The sequence below is a fragment of the Anomaloglossus baeobatrachus genome, chromosome 4 (genome assembly GCF_048569485.1).
Source record: "Anomaloglossus baeobatrachus isolate aAnoBae1 chromosome 4, aAnoBae1.hap1, whole genome shotgun sequence".
NCBI lineage: Eukaryota > Metazoa > Chordata > Amphibia > Anura > Aromobatidae > Anomaloglossus > Anomaloglossus baeobatrachus.
The window spans coordinates 638,787,346-638,808,651 of record NC_134356.1 but is presented as its reverse complement, the minus strand read 5'-3'; the positions used below and the strand labels follow the sequence as shown (position 1 = coordinate 638,808,651).

At 53.4% G+C, this 21,306-nt stretch overlaps 1 protein-coding gene across 1 annotated transcript in view; it reads left to right on the top strand.

Moving 5' to 3' along the window:
- Window positions 1-21,306, top strand: part of XPO7 (exportin 7) — a 170,789-nt gene that overhangs the window by 68,086 nt on the left and 81,397 nt on the right. The window contains 2 exon segments of the mRNA XM_075346454.1: window positions 3,248-3,441; window positions 6,253-6,358. Of these exon segments, the coding sequence (XP_075202569.1) occupies window positions 3,248-3,441; window positions 6,253-6,358 (300 nt within the window).

The window sequence follows — 21,306 nt, the reverse complement described above, 5'->3', positions numbered from 1 at the left end:
GTTGTTCCGGCTCTTGCTCTGTTTTACTTGTGGGTGGCTATTCTCCTTCAGCTTTTGCACTAAACTGGCTGGGACTGGCTCACCAGGGGGTGTATAAGCTCAGAGGGAGGAGCTAGACTTTTAGGTGTAGTACTTTGTGTGTCCTCCGGAGGCAGAAGCTAAACACCCAAGGTCTGGGTCTCCCAAGACAGAACTATAAGAAAAAGAATTTATGGTAAGTAAACAAAATTCTCTTTTTCTCCTTCACTCGGCTCCGGGCTGAGTGAAACTGAAAGTCACTCATGATAGCTACAGGCATAATCATATGACCCTGTGCTACCATGGCAACCATAAAGCTCAAAAGGGCCACAAATACGTCCCTTAGGCAAGATAGATAATGGGACAACTAAATCATGTGTTGAAAGCTGGTTAATACTATCAGTGGATAGCACATAGTCATAACGACAATAGTTCCATTATGCTCAGGTCAGAGTCATAAAATAACACAGGCAAAAGGATATATATTTTTCCTTCACTGAAGGTACGAAAAATACATATAAACACCTATTGGCTGTAATCAACACACAAATTAGGCAAAAAAACAGGGAAGATCTCACCCATTCAGATGATCTTCTGTTGCTTATCACAGCATCTCTTGCTGACAGGGCCAAAATGGGGCTTGGATTCCAGGTTGATGTAACTCACCCTAAACCCCATTGACTCCCGTCCTAACAAGGACGGTCCACAACTGAACCTATTGTTGTCCTTGTTCAAAACAGCCCCACATGCCTCCCGACGCGTTTCGTCACGTTTTAGTGACTCCTCAGGGGACCAAACATGGGTTAAAAGTATCAGGGCCAGTGATGGTGTAATGCCTGCAAGGTCCACACACACCAAATGCTGCAAACAGTTAGCCCCACTCATTCTGACCTATAAATGTATGGTCGGGGCCCACAAAGCCAATCCTTGTCCTTAAAGGAACACCAATCTTTGGTTCCTTTGCTTACTTGCTTAAATTAAACGTGATATGGCAGGATTTCTGTCTGATGGTCTGAGGACTGACAGTTGGCTGGAGGAAGCAAGGGAGGTTTTTTCCGACAGTGTTACCATAACAAAAAAATACACTCCCACTTATAATCTGATATTTAAAGATCTAACCAGACTATATAAAGATCAAGTTATTTCCTGGTGGGAAGTCCAGACCCTGGAAAACTATCTCAAAGAAAACATAGTACCGAGAGGCCTTAGAATAACCTTGAATCCAGGCAATAGATCGAAAAGCCCAGAATTCATTAAAAAATGGGAGAGAGAGGCCACTGAGAGTGCTCACAGATTTATGAGACTCCTCTTAGAGGAGGAAAAAAATACCCTGTTGCACCTTAATGATAGCCTTAAAGAACTGATAGACTCAGCCAAAAAGTTCTCTGGTGAACCAGATTTTTCTAAAAAAGAATTGACACTACAAAATGACATAGAGAGATTCCAACATAACGTAAAAGAAAGAAAACATAAACAATTTGTTCGCGATCTACAGGATTTTAGAGAGAACAGAGCATATATTTTCCTTAATAACAAAACACTGCATACCGAGATCCCCATAGACCCCTCATCCTCTGACACCGAGGCCTCTGAGAGTGATACCAGGGGTGGGAGAGGGGGTCAGGGGCGAAAAGGGAAAGGCTCTTTCTCTAACAGAGGCAGAGGAAACCAATTTACACATGGGCCTCGTTTTTTAGATCGCGAGTACTCACTGAGGAGCCGAACAGAGGGGAGGGGCCAATTTCCGAAATAGGCCTGCAGGTTCTTAACCTGTCCTCCCGCCCTCTCAGTGATTTGGAAAAGTCTATGCTTGAACGGGGTCTCTCCTTTGTCCCCACATCTGATTTCAATTTATTTATGTGTGTCAAAGACTTGAACCTCTTCGCACGAAAACTCAAGTGGAGGAAGCATTTTTGTAGACAAGATGGTAAGACCTGTGAAGAACAATAGGTTCAGTTGTGGACCGTCCTTGTTAGGACGGGAGTCAATGGGGTTTAGGGTGAGTTACATCAACCTGGAATCCAAGCCCCATTTTGGCCCTGTCAGCAAGAGATGCTGTGATAAGCAACAGAAGATCATCTGAATGGGTGAGATCTTCCCTGTTTTTTTGCCTAATTTGTGTGTTGATTACAGCCAATAGGTGTTTATATGTATTTTTCGTACCTTCAGTGAAGGAAAAATATATATCCTTTTGCCTGTGTTATTTTATGACTCTGACCTGAGCATAATGGAACTATTGTCGTTATGACTATGTGCTATCCACTGATAGTATTAACCAGCTTTCAACACATGATTTAGTTGTCCCATTATCTATCTTGCCTAAGGGACGTATTTGTGGCCCTTTTGAGCTTTATATACAGCTCTGGGCAGTGTGTGATTTGTGACCTGCATGGTCAAATCTTCGGTTTTTTAATATTGCTTTTTGTGTGTTTTAAGGAATAAAATAAAGGTTAAATTTTAATATTATCTCACTGGTGCTATTCCCTAACAAATTGTGAGCCCTTGTCCTGAAAGGAACACCAATCTTTGGTTCCTTTGCTTACTTGCTACCATGGCAACCACCAAGAGTCACGTGATCACGCACATGACTTCCGGTGGGGGTGGTGGTAAGTGAAAATAATGGCCGTGCGCATATACATCTCGCTGCCAGACTTTGGCAGCGAGATGTAAGGGGTTAAATGTTACGAGTGGAAGCGATTCCACTCGTAACATGCAGGCACACATGTCAGCTGTTGAAAACAGCTGATATGTGCGGGGATCGCCGCGACCTGCCCACGGCAGGGGGTGGGGTTTAACCTCACACAATCCATGACGGATATATCCGTCATGGGGGTCGTGAAGGGGTTAAAAGGGCTGTCACCAGCTGCAGGTTCAGGGGCGCACCCTTCCTCTTATCTCCCTGCATCCTGATTTGCGGCAGAGGCGAGGGTGCTGCGCTCCTGATGATTGACAGTTCAGACCAGCGGCATGGTCACACCACTGTCTGATCTGGTAGTAGAGGTAATTTTGCCTCTGCAACATTGGAGATGTGCAGCGGGACTGAGGTTGGCTGGATCCAGCGAGCTTCAGAGTCTACAAAGCATAGTCTGCAAGCGGCGTGCTCCTTACCTAGGTTACTGGCCAGGCTGGGTCTGCAGGGGTGGCCGGTAACCTAGGTAACGAGCTGTAAACTATAGAATTAAAAATACCTCTGTTCCTGCGACGCGTTTATCTACCTTACTTTCCGCAGGGATGGCCTGGAAGACCCTCTTGACGATGCAGGTCTGGTACAGCAGCAGCTGGATCAGCTCTCCACCATCGGGAGGTGCGAGTACGATAAGACGTGCGCTCTCCTGGTGCAGCTATTCGACCAGTCGGCTCAGACCTATCAGGAGCTTCTGCAGAGCGGATCGGCCCCCAGCATGGAGCTGACGGTGCAGGAAGGTAAGCAGAACGGCAGCATTAAAGTGTGTGTCTCATTGCATAGCAGCTCGGAACGGCCGCAGTTCTTGCTGTAGGCTGCGGATATCTGTGCACCAAAGTGAGCAGCCTTTGTTATCTCCTGGGCTCCTGTATCCAGCAAGGAGTAATGAGGTTCTCTATTGCTGCCTCCCATACCATGAGCAGGACGCTCTCTCTCTTACTGCACAAATTTGCAAATATGAGTACCTTGGACTGCAACCGATCCAACTGTGCACACTTTACTATGCACACTCCCCTATGCACACTTTACTATGCACACTCCCCTATGCACACTCCCGCACTGTACAAATTTGAGAGGCATTTATAACCCCTAGCCATAAGCCCTACCAGAGGGGAGTGCCCCACTCCTGCCCTTGTTTACCGTATTTTTTGTTTATAAGATGCATCGGATTATAAGACGCACCCCAAATTTAGAGGAAAAAAGGTAAAAAAAAATGGGGTCCGTCTTATAATCCAGTGGTGCACACAGCGACGGCAGAGAGCATCCGGGACACTTTCCGCATCATCGTCCTGCTCCACCACTGCCCCTGCCTCCCATGACCCCCACTCCTCCACCACTGCTGCCCTCCCACCAGTAAGACACCACCGGATTATAAGATGGCCCCCTTTTTTTTTTTTTTTTTTTAACCATCTACGCACTCATTGACTCCAGGTGCCATTATTTGAAGCCCACAGCCCCAGCACAGCTACTGTAGAAAAGCGCCTGCAGCCCCAGCACAGCTACTGTAGAAAAGCACCTGCAGCCCCAGCATAGCTACTGTAGAAAAGCGCCTGCAGCCCCCAGCACAGCTACTGTAGAAAAGCGGCTGCAGCCCCAGTACAGCTACTGTAGAAAAGCGGCTGCAGCCCCAGCACAGCTACTGTAGAAAAGCACCTGCAGCCCAAGCACAGCTACTGTAGAAAAGCGCCTGCAGCCCCAGCATAGCTACTGTAGAAAAGCACCCGCAGCCCCAGCACAGCTACTGTAGAAAAGCGGCTGCAGCCCCAGCACAGCTACTGTAAAAAAGCACCTGCAGCCCCCAGCACAGCTACTGTAGAAAAGCACCTGCAGCCCCAGCACAGCTACTGTAGAAAAGCGCCTGCCGTCCCAGCATAGCTACTGTAGAAAAGCACCTGCAGCCCCCAGCACAGCTACTGCAGAAAAGCACCTGCAGCCCCAGCACAGCTACTGTAGACAAGCGCCTGCAGCCCCCAGCACAGCTACTGTAGAAAAGCGCCTGCAGCCCCCAGCACAGCTAATGTAGAAAAGCGCCTGCAGCCCCCAGCACAGCTACTGTAGAAAAGCACCTGCAGCCCCAGCACAGCTACTGTAGATAAGCGCCTGCAGCCCCAGCACAGCTACTGTAGAAAAGCGCCTGCAGCCCCAGCACAGCTACTGTAGAAAAGCGCCTGCAGCCCCAGCACAGCTACTGTAGAAAAGCGCCTGCAGCCCCAGCACAGCTACTGTAGAAAAGCACCTGCAGCCCCAGTACAGCTACTGTAGAAAAGCGCCTGCAGCCCCAGCACAGCTACTGTAGAAAAGCACCTGCAGCCCCAGCATAGCTACTGTAGAAAAGCACCTGCAGCCCCAGCACAGCTACTGTAGAAAAGCACCTGCAGCCCCAGCACAGCTACTGTAGAAAAGCGCCTGCAGCCCCCAGCACAGCCACTGTAGAAAAGCGCCTGCAGCCCCAGCACAGCTACTGTAGAAAAGCGCCTGCAGCCCCAGCATAGCTACTGTAGAAAAGCGCCTGCAGCCCCAGCACAGCTACTGTAGAAAAGCGCCTGCAGCCCCAGCACAGCTACTGTAGAAAAACGCCTGCAGCCCCAGCATAGCTACTGTAGAAAAGCACCTGCAGCCCCAGCACAGCTACTGTAGAAAAGTGCCTGCAGCCCCAGCACAGCTACTGTAGAAAAGCGCCTGCAGCCCCAGCACAGCTACTGTAGAAAAGCGCCTGCGGCCCCAGCATAGCTACTGTAGAAAAGCACCTGCAGCCCCCAGCATAGCTACTGTAGAAAAGCACCTGCAGCCCCCAGCATAGCTACTGTAGAAAAGCGCCTGCAGCCCCCAGCACAGCTACTGTAGAAAAGCGCCTGCAGCCCCAGCACAGCTACTGCAGCACAGCGCCCGCAGCTCCAGCACTGCTACTGCAGCACAGCGCCCGCAGCCCCAGCACAGCCACCGTAGCACAGCGCCCGTAGCCCCAGCACATCCACTGTAGCACAGCGCCCATAGCCCCAGCACATCCACTGTAGCACAGCGCCCGTAGCCCCAGCACATCCACTGTAGCACAGCGCCCGTAGCCCCAGCACAGCCACCGTAGCACAGCGCCCGTAGCCCCAGCACAGCCACCGTAGCACAGCGCCCGCAGCCCCAGCACAGCCACCGTAGCACAGCGCCCGCAGCCCCAGCACAGCCACCGTAGCACAGCGCCCGCAGCCCCAGCACATCCACTGTAGCACAGCGCCTGTAGCCCCAGCACAGCACCCGTAGCCCCAGCACAGCCACCGTAGCACAGCGCCCCGTAGCCCCAGCACCCGTAGCCCCAGCACAGCCACCGTAGCAGAGCTCCCGTAGCCCCAGCACAGTCACCGCAGCACAGCGCCCGTAGCCAACCATAATATTGTCTCCCACAAGTCCATGCATTATATTCGAGTGTTCAGTATATGGAGCTTTTGGCCTTCTTCCTCTGGGGTATCCCAATATCTCTCGGCTTTTGGGCGTTTCTTTGTTTCTCCTGCGATTTACTATTTTTTCACTTCGTACCCCGTTGCCCCTGATTATTTTCACAGGTCGGCTCACGTGGTTGGTTTACATTATTGGTGCGGTGATTGGAGGCAGAGTATCTTTTGCCAGCACTGATGAACAGGACGCCATGGACGGAGAGTTAGTGTGTCGGTAGGTAATATTTTGATGGTATTTGCATGACAAAAATAACCTGAGGCCCTCAATTGGGGATCCTTTATGACAGCAAGTCTAGAACTAACTAGAGGATGTGTGAGGGAAATCCTGGGATATTAAGAGGAATGATGATGTCCAGTCATCATTTCTCTCATCACCCCCTGAGGGCAACCCCCCTCCCTTGTCCCTTCACACACTGAGGTACTTCTCAGATGCCCAGCATCTGGAAAGGTGTGAAGTCCCACTTACACCTCCAACAGCCATCTCCTCTGATATGGAGATTGCTTGTTCTCTCAGGCCTTTAAAACCAAGAGAGAGAGGAAGACCCCCTGGGAGTTGTGTCCACTCATCAAAGAAAGTGGACATTGACCTAGCAAAACCAAAAGGAAGCTAGTCACCGCAGGAGAGCATACTGCTGGCTCCTTAATATCATACCCAGTTATGATATTACCGTGCGTCTCAGCCATACACCCTCTACATCGTTAGAATCGGGACTTCGAGCCGAATCTGTGCATATCCTCGAAGTCTGTATGGCACCCTGGGGCGGCGAGATATAGAGAACTGCTAGTAGGAGTCCGGTAAATGAGTCGTGCTTGGACTCAAAATGCAGAGGGGACCCGGGCGGTTCTGATGACACCAGAACCGTCCCGATTGGACCTCCCAGTCCGGAGTTACGGGTAATAGCCCCTTCTGGGATATTACTCTGACTCAATGCAGGGGGAGTGGCAGTGCTTCCCTGTGAGGTCACTAAGGTAGGAGGGGACCTGGATTTGCCCAGGTTGATAACCCCAATGTGGCCATTTTCCAGTGTTCTTTTGCTCGGGGGTCTGGTCAGGGAAGACCTGTGAGGGAGATCCTGGAAACCTGGTCCACGGCGCCCCCCTGTGGCCAGACGCACAAGGTAACTGCTGGAACTGTGTATGCCTGTTTGCAAACCATGCTTTAATTGTAACTGTACTCTGACCTGTATATATTCTGTAGATTCCCTATTGTATATTTCTTTGTCGCTCCATTGGGAGACCCAGACAATTGGGTGTATAGCTTCTGCCTCCGGAGGCCACACAAAGTATTACACTTTAAAAAGTGTAACCCCTCCCCTCTGCCTATACACCCTCCCGTGCATCACGGGCTCCTCAGTTTTATGCTTTGTGTTGAAGGAGGCACACATGCACTCATGCTCCCATTTTAGTCAGCAGCAGCTGCTGATTATATCGGATGGAAGAAAAGAGGGCCCTAACAGGGCTCCCGGCATGCTCCCTTCTCACCCCACTAAGTCGGCGGTGTTGTTAAGGTTGAGGTACCCATTGCGGGTACACAGGCTGGAGCCACATGCCGTTTTCCTTCCCCATCCCTTAGGGGCTCTGGGAGAAGTGGGATCCTAACCGGTCACCATTCACTGGGACCGTGCTCCCTCCGCAGCCCCTGGGGGAACCTGCCGGACAGGAGACTGAGTATCATCAGGGACAGGGCCCTGCATCTACAGGTACTCTGTGTCCCCTTGGGGACGGTGCATGGAGCACCTTGGCCTCAGACGCTGCAGCGACTGCGGTGTTGGTATGAGACCGGGACTACCGCGCCGACAGCGCCTGCTTGCCGGCCGCGGTTTTAACTTTAGTCCCCGGCTTTTGCGGCCTAGTGCATTAAACTCCCGCCCCCGGGCCTGCCAGTCAGGGGTAAGGGCGGGACGGTCGGTCTGACGCCGACAGTGAGGGCTGGAGCACACTTAGCTGTCCTCCGCCCCCCTCACTAATCTCTCTGGGGCAACAGATTCCCGCACTTTTGTAGTTACGCCCACGGCTCCCTCCTCCCCTGTGAACGCCGACAGCCATGTTTTATGCACATTCTGCCGGTGGAGGACTTCTGGCTGCAGCTCTGGGGAACCCGAGGCAGGGAACCTGGTGGCCATACACCGCTTGAGCGGTCGGTGGCCACACCGGTCACCCGGTGCTGGGTCCCCTAGAGTGCCGAACTGTGTATATATATATATATTATAATTGTATATTTTTTCTCGGTTCGGTTGTACTGTTAGCTATATATCCCTCAGTGATCACTCTCCTGGGGGACAACAGTATGCTACCTGCAGGTTCCATACTCTCATTGTGAGCAATGCTCAGGCCCTGTGGCACTCGCTCAACCGGAGCCTGGGGCACTGGTAGGACCCTCGGCCCAAGTAGAACCACCGGCTTCCCCTGTCCAGGTGGCAGGGACAGAGTTTGCAGTTTTAGCTGAGAAACTCTCTGAGTCACTTTCACAACCATGGCTCAGTCTATGGACAAATGGTCTGCTAAAATACTAGAAGCCTTGCAGTTAGACCGGCCCTTACTCAGGCCCCGGGCACTGCAGGATCGCCTCCAGGCCCCTCTCGGTCTGCGAAGGAGCGTGCTCCTGGGGGGGACTCTAGTTATTACATGGAGGACTCCGGCACGGCCGCAGTCTCAGACCGGCTAAGCGAGCTCGCTTAGAATCTTCCCCGACTTCTTCATGCTGTTCGGGGTCTCAGCTTGAGGACTCTCTAGAGGATGAGGCGGAGGTCGCAACCCAGGACTCTGCCCCTGACGTTGCTCTCAATCTTGGTACACCTGAAGGGGACGCCATAGTAAATGACCTTATGGTGTCCATCACCCAGGTGCTAGATTTTTCTCCCCCAACTCCACCTATAGAGGAGTAGGCCTCACAGCAGGAGAAGCACCAGTTTACGTTTCCCAAACGTACGCGGAGTGTTTTCTTCGATCTCTCGAACTTCAGAGATGCTGTCCAGAAGCACAGGGCTGTCACGGACAAACGCTTTACTAATCACCTTAATGTCACACGTTACCCCTTCCCCTCTGACGTAGTTAAGGGTTGGGCTCAGTGTCCCAAGGTGGATCCTCCAGTCTCTAGACTGGCGGCTACATCCGTAGTAGCAGTGGCTGACGGTTCAACGCTCAAGGATGCCACTGACAGGCAGATAGAGCTCCTAATGAATCCATCTATGAAGCCATAGACACGTCCTTTGCCCCAGCTTTTGCAGCAATGGGGCACTCCAGGCTATCTCAGCTTATCTGTCTGAGATTCATGCGGTCACCCGTATCTCTGCTCCGCAAGTAGCGTCTTTGACTTCTCAGGTGTCGGTATTTTCATCCTACGCCATGAAGGCTATCCTGGACTCGGCTGCCGTACAGCGGTAGCATCCGCCAGTTCGGTGGCAGTCCGCAAGGCCATGTGGCTACGCGAATGGAAGGCAGACTCTACTTCCAATTAGGTTTGCCTTTTTCTGGCGACCGATGGTTTGGCGAACAATTAGAGGAAATTATTAAGCAATCCAAGGGAACGGACTCGTCCTTACCCCAGCCCAAACCAAAGAGACCTCAGCAACAAAAAATTCAAGCGAGGTTTCGGTCCTTTCGGCCCTCAGCCAGATCCCAAGGAGACTTCCTAGCATGAATCGACATCAGGGATGCCTATCTCCATGTGCCGATCGCTCCAGAGCATCAACACTCCTGCGTTTCGCCATTGAGAACGAGCACCTTCAGTTTGTGGCACTGCCTTTCGGCCTGGCGACAGCCCCACGGGTCTTCACCAAGGTCATGGCATCCGTGGTGGCTATCCTACATTCTCAGGGCCACTCGGTGATCCCGTACTTAGACGATCTCCTAGTCAAAGCACCCTCCCGGGTGGCATGTCAACACAGTCTGACCGTGGCTCTGGAGACTCTCCAGAGGTTCGGGTGGATCACCAATTTCCCAAAGTCAAAATTGACTCCGAACCAATCACTGACTTTCCTCAGGATGGAGTTTCTTACTCTCTCACCGATAGTCAAGCTACCGCTGGACAAACAGCGTTCGCTGCTAACAGGGGTGCAATCTCTCCTTCGGGCCCAGTCACACCCCTTGAGGCGCCTCGTGCACTTCCTAGGGAAGACGGTGCAGCAATGGAGGCAGTTCCCTTTGCGCAGTTTCATCTGCGTCCACTCCAAGGGGACATTCTCCGCAAATGGGACAAGAGGTCGACGTCCTTAGACAGGAACGTCTTTCTTCTCTGGCGACCAAGACCTCTCTTCAGTGTTGGCTTCTTCCCACTTCTCTGTCGAAGGGAAAATCTTCCTGCCCCCATCCTGGGCTGTGGTCACGACGGACGCGAGTCTGTCAGTGTGGGGAGCGGTTTTTCTCCACCACAAGGCTCAGGGAACCTGGACTCCGACTGAGTCCTCCCTTCAGATCAATGTTCTGGAGATAAGGGCAGTGTATCTAGCCCTAAAAGCGTTCTACCGGTGGCTGGAGGGCAGGCAGATCCGCATATAGTCGGACAACGCCACGGCGGTCGCATACATCAACCACCGGGGCGGCACTCGCAGTCGTCAAGCCTTCCAAGAGGTTCGGCGGATTCTGCTGTGGGCGGAGGCCAATGCCTCCACCATCTCCGCGGTTCACATCCCGGGCGTAGAAAACTGGGAAGCAGACTTTCTCAGTCGCCAGGGCATGGACGCGGGGGAATGGTCTCTTCACCCGGACGGGTTTTCAAGAGATCTGTTACCGCTGGGGAACGCCGGACGTCGATCGAAGGGCGTCTCGGCACAACAACAAGGTCCCGACATTCAGGGCACGGTCTCAGGATCACAGAACTCTGGCGGCGGACGCCTTAGTGTACGATTGGTCGCAGTTTCGACTGCCTTATGTATTCCCTCCTCTGGCACTGCTGCCCAGAGTGTTGCTCAAGATCAGGTCCGACTGCCGTCGCGCCATCCTCGTCGCTCCAGACTGGCCGAGGAGGTCGTGGTACCCGGAACTGTGGCACCTCACGGTGGGTTAACCTGGGCGCCCCCAGACCGACCGGTCTTGCTGTCTCAACGGCCATTTTTCCATCTGAATTCTGCGGCCCTCAACTTGACTGTGTGGCCATTGAGTCCTAGCTCCTAGCGTACTCAGAGTTATCTCAAGAGGTCATTGCCACTATGAGACAGGCCAGAAAACCAACGTCAGTCAAGATCTATCACAGGGCTTGGAAGATCTTCTTAGCCTGGTGCTCTGATAAGGGGTTTACCCCTTGGCCGTTTGCCTTACCCAAGTTTCTTTCCTTCCTTGAATCCGGAATGGACAGTGGTTGGTCTCTCGGCTCCCTCAAGGGACAAGTATCGGGGCTTTCCGTGTTTTTTCCAAAAGCGTCTAGCCAGGCTTCCGCAGGTCCGCACGTTCCTGCAGGGAGTTTGCCACATAGTCCCACCTTACAAGTGGCCGCTGGAACCCTGGGATCTCAACAGGGTTCTACGGGCTCTTCTGAAACCACCCTTGGAGCCGCTGCGAGATGTCTCTCTATCACGTCTTTCGCAGAAGGCGGCATTTCTAGTGGCAGTTACATCACTCCGAAGAGTGGCAGAGCTTGCAGCGCTGTCATGCAAAGCCCCCTTCCTGGTATTTCACCAGGATAAGGTGGTTCTGCGTCCGGTCCCGGACTTCTCCCCAAGGTGGTGTCCCCCTTTTCTTCTCAATCAGGATATCTCCTTACCTTCTTTTTGCCCTCATCCAATTCACCAATGTGAAAAGGATTTGCATTTGTTAGATCTAAGGAGAGCACTCCGGATCTACGTGTCTCGCACGGCGCCACTGCGCCGTTCTGATGCATTTTTTGTCATTGTCGCTGGCCAGCGTAAGGAGTCGCAGGTTTCCAAGTCAACCTTGGCTCGGTGGATCAAGGAACCGATCTTTGAAGCCTACAGTTCTTCTGGGCTTCCGATTCTTTCAGGGCTGAAAGGCCATTCTACCAGAGCCGTGGGTGCGTCCTGGGCATTGCGGCACCGGGCGACGGCTCAGCAGGTGTGTCAGGCTGCTACCTGGTCTAGCCTGCACACTTTCACGAAACACTATCAGGTGCATACCTATGCTTCGGCAGATGCCAGCCTAGGTAGGCGAGTCCTTCAGATGGCGGTTGCCAACCTGTAAGAGGGAGCCGTGTCGGCTCTATTTATCGAGGTATTCTTTTACCCACCCAGGGACTGCCTTTGGACGTCCCAATTGTCTGGGTCTCCCAATGGAGCGACAAAGAAGAAGGGAATTTTGTTTACTTACCGTAAATTCCTTTTCTTCGGCGCTCCATTGGGAGACCCAGACGATTGGGTGTATAGCACTGCCTCCGGAGGCCACACAAAGCAATTACACTAAAAAGTGTAAGGCCCCTCCCCTTCTGGCTATACACCCCCAGTGGGATCACTGGCTCACCAGTTTTCTGCTTTGTGCGAAGGAGGTCAGACATCCACGCATAGCTCCACTGTTTAGTCAGCAGTAGCTGCTGACTCTATAGGATGGAAGAAAAGAGGGCCCATATAGGGCCCCCAGCATGCTCCCTTCTCACCCCACTTGTGGTTTGTAAGGTTGAGGTACCCATTGCGGGTACGGAGGCTGGAGCCCACATGCTGCTTTCCTTCCCCATCCCCCTGAGGGGCTCTGTGGAAGTGGGATCTTACCGGCCCCCAAACCCTGAGGCCGAGCTCCATCCACAGACCCAGAGACCCTGCTGGAGGAGCTGAGTACAGTCAGGGACAAGGCCCTGCAACGTTCAGGTACTCTGTGTCCCCGCACAGACAGGCCACGCACACTCCAGGCTTGCTGGGTGTGCTAGTGCGCCGGGGGCACTAGCGCTGCGCGCTTGGGTTAGAGTCACTGCAGCTTAGCTGAGTGATTTTATGTCTTGGGAACTACCGCGCCGGCCGCTCCGGGAGCGGCGCCGCTGGGACTTGTAGTGCGCCGGGGACTCGCGCTGCCCGCGCTTTTACGGCGGCAGCGCTCATAAATCTAGTCCCCGGCTTTTGCAGCCTAGCTCTGCTTCGTTCCCGCCCCCACCCTGTCAATCAGGGAAAGGGAGAGACGCTGTTCTATAGCCAGCGCCGAGGGCTGGAGCCTTATTTACATGCTCCAGCCCTCTCACTAGGCACAGTGGGGACGCAAGTTTCCCGCTCTTGGTCTCAACACGCCCAGGGCCCGCCCCTCTCCACAGGACGCCAGCAGCCATTCCTGCATGCAGTCTGGCTGGAGAACGGACACAGGCTCTGGGGGACTCAGACAAGGGACTCTGGCGACCACACACCCGCGTTTATGCGGGCGGTAAGCTGCACATAAGTGCTGGCCCCACTAGTGCCACAGTGTTATTTGGTGCATTTTTTCCCTGTACCATATATATATTTATATTGCACTGTACAGTCGCTTCTTGGCTTATACCCTCATTGCTCTGAGGAGACAACAACATGTCATCCGCCAAACGCAAGGGTGCCAAGGCACAGGCGGTACGCACTGCTTGTGCCGCATGTGGGGCTAATCTACCGGCAGGTTCCAATGACCCCCATTGTGTGCAATGTTCAATCCCTGTGCCACTTCGGCAGCCAGAGTCTATGGTAGTAGTGGCCCAGGCAGAGACGCCTGTGAACCCTGCCCCGGTGACGGGGACAGAATTTGCAGTTTTTGCTGATAAGATGTCTGTGACTATGACAAAAATCCTGGAAACCTTGCAGTCCAGGCCAGTTTCTCAGACCATGGACACTGCTGTGCCTATGCTCCCCGGTCCCCCTCAGTTGGAACTAATCCGTACTTCAAGGGGGTCCCAGGCATCACAGGCTGAGGACTCGGACTCGGATGACAGTCCCAGGCAGCCTAAGCGGGCTCGCTGGGAAAGACCCTCGCCGTCATCACACTGGTCAGGGTCTCAGCGAGACGAGGCTCTGTATGAGGAGACAGAGGTGGGTGATCAGGAGTCTAATCCTGACACCGCTCTCAATCTAGATACCCCTGATGGTGACGCTATGGTAAATGACCTTATAGCGGCCATCAATAGTCTGTTGGATATTTCTCCCCCAGCCCCTTCAGCAGAGGAGGCAGCTGCACAGCAGGAGAAGTTCCATTTCCGGTATCCTAAGCGTAAATTGAGTACTTTTCTGGACCACTCTGACTTCAGAGAATCAGTCCAGAAACATCATGCTTATCCAGATAAGCGTTTCTCCAAACGTCTTAAGGATACACGTTATCCCTTTCCCCCTGACGTGGTCAAACGCTGGACCCAGTGTCCAAAGGTGGACCCCCCAATCTCCAGGCTTGCGGCTAGATCCATAGTTGCAGTGGAAGATGGGGCTTCACTTAAAGATGCCAATGACAGACAGATGGACCTTTGGTTAAAGTCTGTCTATGAAGCTATCGGCGCGTCGTTTGCTCCAGCATTCGCGGCCGTGTGGGCACTCCAAGCTATTTCAGCTGGCCTGGCACAGGTGGACTCTATCATACGTCCAGCAGTGCCGCGAGTAGCGTCCCTAACCTCGCAAATGTCTGCGTTTGCGACTTACGCTATCAACGCTGTCCTGGACTCTACGAGCCGTACCTCAATGGCGTCTGCCAACTCTGTGGTTTTGCGCAGAGCCTTGTGGTTAAAGGAATGGAAAGCAGATTCTGCTTCCAAGAAATGTTTAACCAGCTTGCCACTATCTGGAGACAGACTGTTTGGTGAGCAATTGGCTGAGATCATTAAACAGTCCAAGGGTAAGGACTCCTCCTTACCCCAGCCCAGATCGAGCAAACCTCAACAGAGGAAGTGGCAGTCGAGGTTTCGGTCCTTTCGAGGCTCCAGCAAGACCCAATTCTCCTCGTCCAAAGGGACTCAGAAGGAGCAAAGGAGCTCAGATTCCTGGCGGGCTCATTCACGCCCCAAGAAAGCAACCGGAGGAACCGCTTCCAAGGCGGCTGCCTCATGACTTTCGGCCTCATCCCTCCGCATCCTCGGTCGGTGGCAGGCTCTCCCGCTTTTGCGACATTTGGCTGCCACAGGTCAAAGACCGGTGGGTAGCAGACATTTTGTCTCACGGGTACAGGATAGAATTCATTTCTCATCCTCCGCCTCGGTTCTTCAGAACCTCCCCACATCCCGACCGAGCAAATGCCCTTCTGCAGGCGGTGTGCTCACTAAGAGCAGAAGGAGTGGTGATCCCTGTTCCTCTGCAGGAACAAGGGCAAGGTTTTTACTCCAATCTCTTCGTGGTTCCAAAAAAGGACGGCTCGTTCCGTCCTGTTCTGGACCTAAAGCTGCTCAACAAGCATGTGAACGCCAGGCGGTTCCGGATGGAATCCCTCCGCTCTGTCATTTCCTCAATGTCTCAAGGAGATTTCCTTGCATCAATAGACATCAAAGATGCTTATCTCCACGTGCCGATTGCTACAGAGCACCAACGTTTTCTACGTTTCGTGATAGGAGACGACCATCTCCAGTTCGTAGCTCTGCCATTTGGTCTGGCGACAGCCCCACGGGTTTTCACCAAGGTCATGGCGGCAGTGGTAGCAGTCTTGCATTCTCAGGGACACTCGGTGATCCCTTACTTGGACGATCTACTTGTCAAAGCACCCTCTCAAGAGGCATGCCAACACAGCCTGAATGTTGCGCTGGAGACTCTCCAGACTTTCGGGTGGATCATCAACTTTTCAAAGTCAAACCTGGCACCGACTCAATCACTAACGTATCTTGGCATGGAGTTTCATACTCTCTCAGCGATAGTGAAGCTTCCGCTGGACAAGCAGCGGTCTCTACAGACAGGGGTGCAGTCTCTCCTTCAGGGTCAGTCGCACCCCTTAAGGCGCCTCATGCACTTCCTAGGGAAGATGGTGGCGGCAATGGAGGCAGTCCCGTTCGCGCAGTTTCATCTGCGTCCACTTCAATGGGACATTCTCCGCCAATGGGACGGGAAGACAACTTCCCTAGACAGGAAAGTCTCCCTTTCCCAGACGGCCAAGGACTCTCTGCAATGGTGGCTTCTTCCCACCTCATTATCGCAGGGAAGATCATTCCTGCCCCCATCCTGGGCAGTGGTCACGACAGACGCGAGTCTGTCAGGGTGGGGAGCAGTTTTTCTCCACCACAGGGCTCAAGGGACGTGGACTCAGCAGGAGTCCACACTTCAGATCAATGTTCTGGAGATCAGGGCAGTGTATCTTGCCCTATTAGCCTTCCAACAGTGGCTGGAAGGAAAACAGATCCGAATTCAGTCGGACAACTCCACAGCGGTGGCATACATCAACCACCAAGGAGGGACACGCAGTCGGCAAGCCTTCCAGGAAGTCAGGCGGATTCTGATGTGGGTAGAGGAAAGAGCATCCACCATATCAGCAGTCCACATCCCGGGCGTAGAAAACTGGGAAGCAGACTTCCTCAGTCGCCAGGGCATGGACGCAGGGGAATGGTCCCTTCACCCGGACGTGTTTCAGGAAATCTGCCGCCGCTGGGGGGTGCCGGACGTCGACCTAATGGCGTCTCGGCACAACAACAAGGTCCCGACCTTCATAGCGCGGTCTCGCGATCAAAGAGCTCTGGCGGCAGACGCCTTAGTGCAAGATTGGTCGCAGTTCCGGCTCCCTTATGTGTTTCCACCTCTGGCACTTTTGCCCAGAGTGTTACGCAAGATCAGATCCGATTGCGGCCGCGTCATACTCGTCGCCCCAGACTGGCCGAGGAGGTCGTGGTACCCGGATCTGTGGCATCTCACGGTCGGCCAACCGTGGGCACTACCAGACCGTCCAGACTTACTGTCCCAAGGGCCGTTTTTCCATCAGAATTCTGCGGCCCTGAACCTGACTGTGTGGCCATTGAGTCCTGGATCCTAGCGTCTTCAGGATTATCCCAGGGGGTCGTGGCCACCATGAGACAAGCTAGGAAGTCCACTTCAGCTAAGATCTACCACAGAACGTGGAAGATTTTCTTATCCTGGTGCTCTGCACAAGGAGTATCCCCCTGGCCATTAGCGCTACCTGTCTTTCTTTCCTTCCTGCAATCTGGGTTGGAAAAGGGCTTGTCGCTCGGCTCCCTTAAAGGGCAAGTCTCGGCACTATCCGTGTTTTTTCAGAAGCGTCTAGCACGACTTTCTCAGGTGCGCACGTTCCTGCAGGGGGTTTGTCATATCGTACCTCCGTACAGGCGGCCGTTAGATCCGTGGGATCTAAACAAGGTCCTTGTTGCTCTCCAGAAGCCGCCCTTCGAGCCTCTGAGGGATGTGTCACTTTCTCGACTCTCACAGAAAGTGGCCTTTCTGGTAGCGGTCACGTCTCTTCGGAGAGTGTCCGAACTAGCAGCGCTGTCATCCAAGGCTCCTTTCCTGGTGTTCCACCAGGACAAGGTAGTGCTGCGCCCCATTCAGGAGTTTCTCCCTAAGGTGGTATCCTCTTTTCATCTTAATCAGGATATCTCCTTGCCTTCCTTTTACCCGCATGCAGTTCATCGGTATGAAAAGGATTTACATTTGTTGGATCTGGTGAGAGCACTCAGAATCTACATTTCCCGCACGGCGCCCCTGCGCCGCTCGGATGCACTCTTTGTCCTTGTCGCTGGTAAGCGCAAAGGGTCGCAGGCTTCCAAAGCCACCCTGGCTCGATGGATCAAAGAACCAATTCTTGAAGCCTACCGTTCTGCTGGGCTTCCGGTTCCATCAGGGCTGAAGGCCCATTCTACCAGAGCCGTGGGTGCGTCCTGGGCATTACGACACCAGGCTACGGCTCAACAGGTGTGCCAGGCAGCTACCTGGTCGAGTCTGCACACTTTCACCAAACATTATCAGGTGCATACCTATGCTTCGGCGGACGCCAGCCTAGGTAGAAGAGTCCTGCAGGCGGCAGTTGCCTCCCCGTAGGGGAGGGCTGTCTTTGCAGCTCTAACATGAGGTATTTCTTTACCCACCCAGGGACAGCTTTTGGACGTCCCAATCGTCTGGGTCTCCCAATGGAGCGCCGAAGAAGAAGGGAATTTTGTTACTTACCGTAAATTCCTTTTCTTCTAGCTCCTATTGGGAGACCCAGCACCCGCCCTGTTGTCCTTCGGGATTTTTGGTTGTTTTTCGGGTACACATGTTGTTCATGTTGAATGGTTTTCAGTTCTCCGACGTTACTTCGGAGTGAATTTGTTTAAACCAGTTATTGGCTTTCCTCCTTCTTGCTTTTGCACTAAAACTGGTGAGCCAGTGATCCCACTGGGGGTGTATAGCCAGAAGGGGAGGGGCCTTACACTTTTTAGTGTAATTGCTTTGTGTGGCCTCCGGAGGCAGTGCTATACACCCAATCGTCTGGGTCTCCCAATAGGAGCTAGAAGAAAAGGAATTTACGGTAAGTAACAAAATTCCCTTCTTCTTCTAGCTCCTATTGGGAGACCCAGCACCCGCCCCTGTTCCCTTCGGGCTGTTGTTCTTTTGTGTACACATGTTGTTCATGTTGAATTGTTCTTTTGGTTCATGGTTTTCAGTTCTCCGAACATCCTTCAGATTGAATTTACCTTAGACCAATTTATAAGTTTCCTTCTTCCTGCTTTTGCACCAAAACTGAGGAGCCCGTGATGCACGGGAGGGTGTATAGCAGAGGGGAGGGGTTACACTTTTTAAAGTGTAATACTTTGTGTGGCCTCCGGAGGCAGAAGCTATACACCCAATTGTCTGGGTCTCCCAATAGGAGCTAGAAGAAAAGGAATTTACGGTAAGTAAACAAAATTCCCTTCATTGTAGTTTCTAGTGTGCTTTAGGCCGATTAAATTATATAATTAATCTTGGGCTGTTCTGTTATCTCGATCTTGAATCCCACGTCTGTGTGTTCGGCTAATAGTTACCGTGAAGCGGTTGGTGGCAGCGAGTTGTGCCAAGGATTATTGTGGGGAGGCCAGTGAGATTCGGGGAGATTTTATATATTCCGCCCGCGGAGGTCGGGGGAATATATACCCTACTCTCACCGGGTACCCTTCAATAATCGGCATAAGTAGTATAGCGGCCTCCTTGCTTATTGTCGGGCAATTCCATAATTGGCCTGACCTATAAGAGGGGCGCTAGAAAGCGCGTCACGTGCTCGGTCGGTCGGGAGGTATAAAGGAGGGGTGACCCCCACTTGTTACCCCCCGATCGTGACATTGGTGGCCAGCACGGGGGATTTCTGAGTGACCCTCCCTGGTGGTTCGTGACATATTGGTGGCATAGCGGTGGGATCGAGATAATAGTGTGTGTGAGTGTGAGAGCCATACTCCCAGACACTAAAGACTGCCTGCAGCAGCTGTGGCTGCTGGGGTCTTCAGACCAGACCAACACTAGAGTGTCAGAGTGCAGATACTGTGCGGTGTGTGGAGGCATCAGGTGTCAGTTCTGTGTCAGTGACCAAAGTCTGCAACAATGGCTGATGGCACCAGGAGCAAAGCCAAAGGAATGGGTCAGGCCAGAGACGATGAGGAGGTTGTCCACGAGACCTCCAGGAGCCCGACGCCAGAGAACAGCTCTGCAGAGGACATCGCACAACCTGGCACTGCTGGACAAAATGAGGAGGAGCTCGCCCAAGGGTCCTCAACGAGCCAGATGCCAGTCTTCCGCTCTGAAATGGACAGTGAATCACCTGGCTCTGCAGTGTGCCGCAGATCACCCCTTGCAAATCCCTCCGGCCTGAGAGGTTCGGAGGCCCTCCTTCAAGCTGCTATGGCCAGTCTTATAGCTGGAAACCGGGGTACCTACGAGATACTCATGGCAGAGCATGGGCGTCTGGCAGCGCAGGAGGCAGCGGAGCGAGAGCGACAGGCAGAGCGTGAAGCTGCGGAGCGACAGCAAAGGGCAGAGCGTGAAGCTGCGGAGCGACAGCAAAGGGCAGAGCGTGAGGCTGCGGAGCGACAGCAACAGGCAGACCGTGACCACCAGCTGCAGCTAGCTCAGCTCCGGCCCTCATCAGCCACCCGTGACCTTCAAGACACCAAACTTCCAAAGGTCCGTGTTGAGGACTTCCCAGTGCTGGAGAAGGATGGAGACTTGGACTCTTTCCTGACTGCTTTTGAACGGACTTGCCTGCAGCACCATCTGGACAAGGACCAGTGGACCAAATACCTGACCCCCCGTTTAAGGGGTAAGGCCCTGGAAATCCTTGGGGACTTGCCTACTGAGGCAGATCAGGGCTACGACACCATCAAGCGGGCCCTGATCCAACAGTACAACCTCACTCCGGAGTCCTACCGCAAGAAGTTCCGGACCCTGCAGAAGGGACCAAAGGACTCCTGGGCTGACCACCGGCGGGCACTTGCCCGAGCTGCCGACCACTGGACCCAAGGCCTGCAGCTTTCCACCGGACCAGAGATCCTATACTTGGTCATCACAGAGCAACTCTTGTGGAACTGCCCTGAGGATCTCCGCCAGTTCATCCGAGACCAGAAGCCAAAGGGGTCCACGGCTACAGCTGCCCTGGCCGATGACTACACCAACAATCGGGCTCCTGAGGCCAGGAGAGCAGCCACCAACAGCACCTGGAGAGGGGGTAAGATGAATTCTGCGACTGCCCCACCTGCCCCTAGACCGCAGGGGGTGTCCCCCTCGACTCCCCTCTCCAGGCCTGTGGCAGAGCCAAGACGGTGCCACCAGTGCAACCAACCTGGACACTTCAAGGCCATGTGCCCTCAGCGTCCCAAGGCCCCGTCCCAAGGGCCGCCCAAGGTGTATTGTGTGGGTGGGGGTGGTGGTAGGTCCCTGGACAGCTTCCAACCTGTCACCGTCGGCCGGTGTGTGACCATAGGACTGTGAGACAGCGCCTCGGAGGTGACTCTGGTGCGGCCTGAGATGGTGTCCCCCCAAGACTTGGTACCTGGAAAAACCCTCGCTGTCTCCGGGATTGGAGGCATTGACCCGGCGCTGCCCGTTGCTGGCCTTTATTTGGACTGGGGCGCAGGGCTAGGGGTGAGGGAGGAGGGGGTAACTGATTGGATCCCTGCAAACGTGCTACTTGGGAAAGATTTGGGGCAGATAACCTCCCAGTTTGGGCCCCCCCCAAGGGCTGAACCTTCAGCCAGTACTGACATGACCCCGGACAATGTTAATGTGTTATCTATGAATGATGTAAGGGAGGAGGGAGTGAACTCTGATTTTTCTGCTTGCACAGACACCATAGACACACACACAGCTGCAGCTGTGACAGGGGATGGGGTCAGAGAAAGGTGTGACAATGCCTCTACAA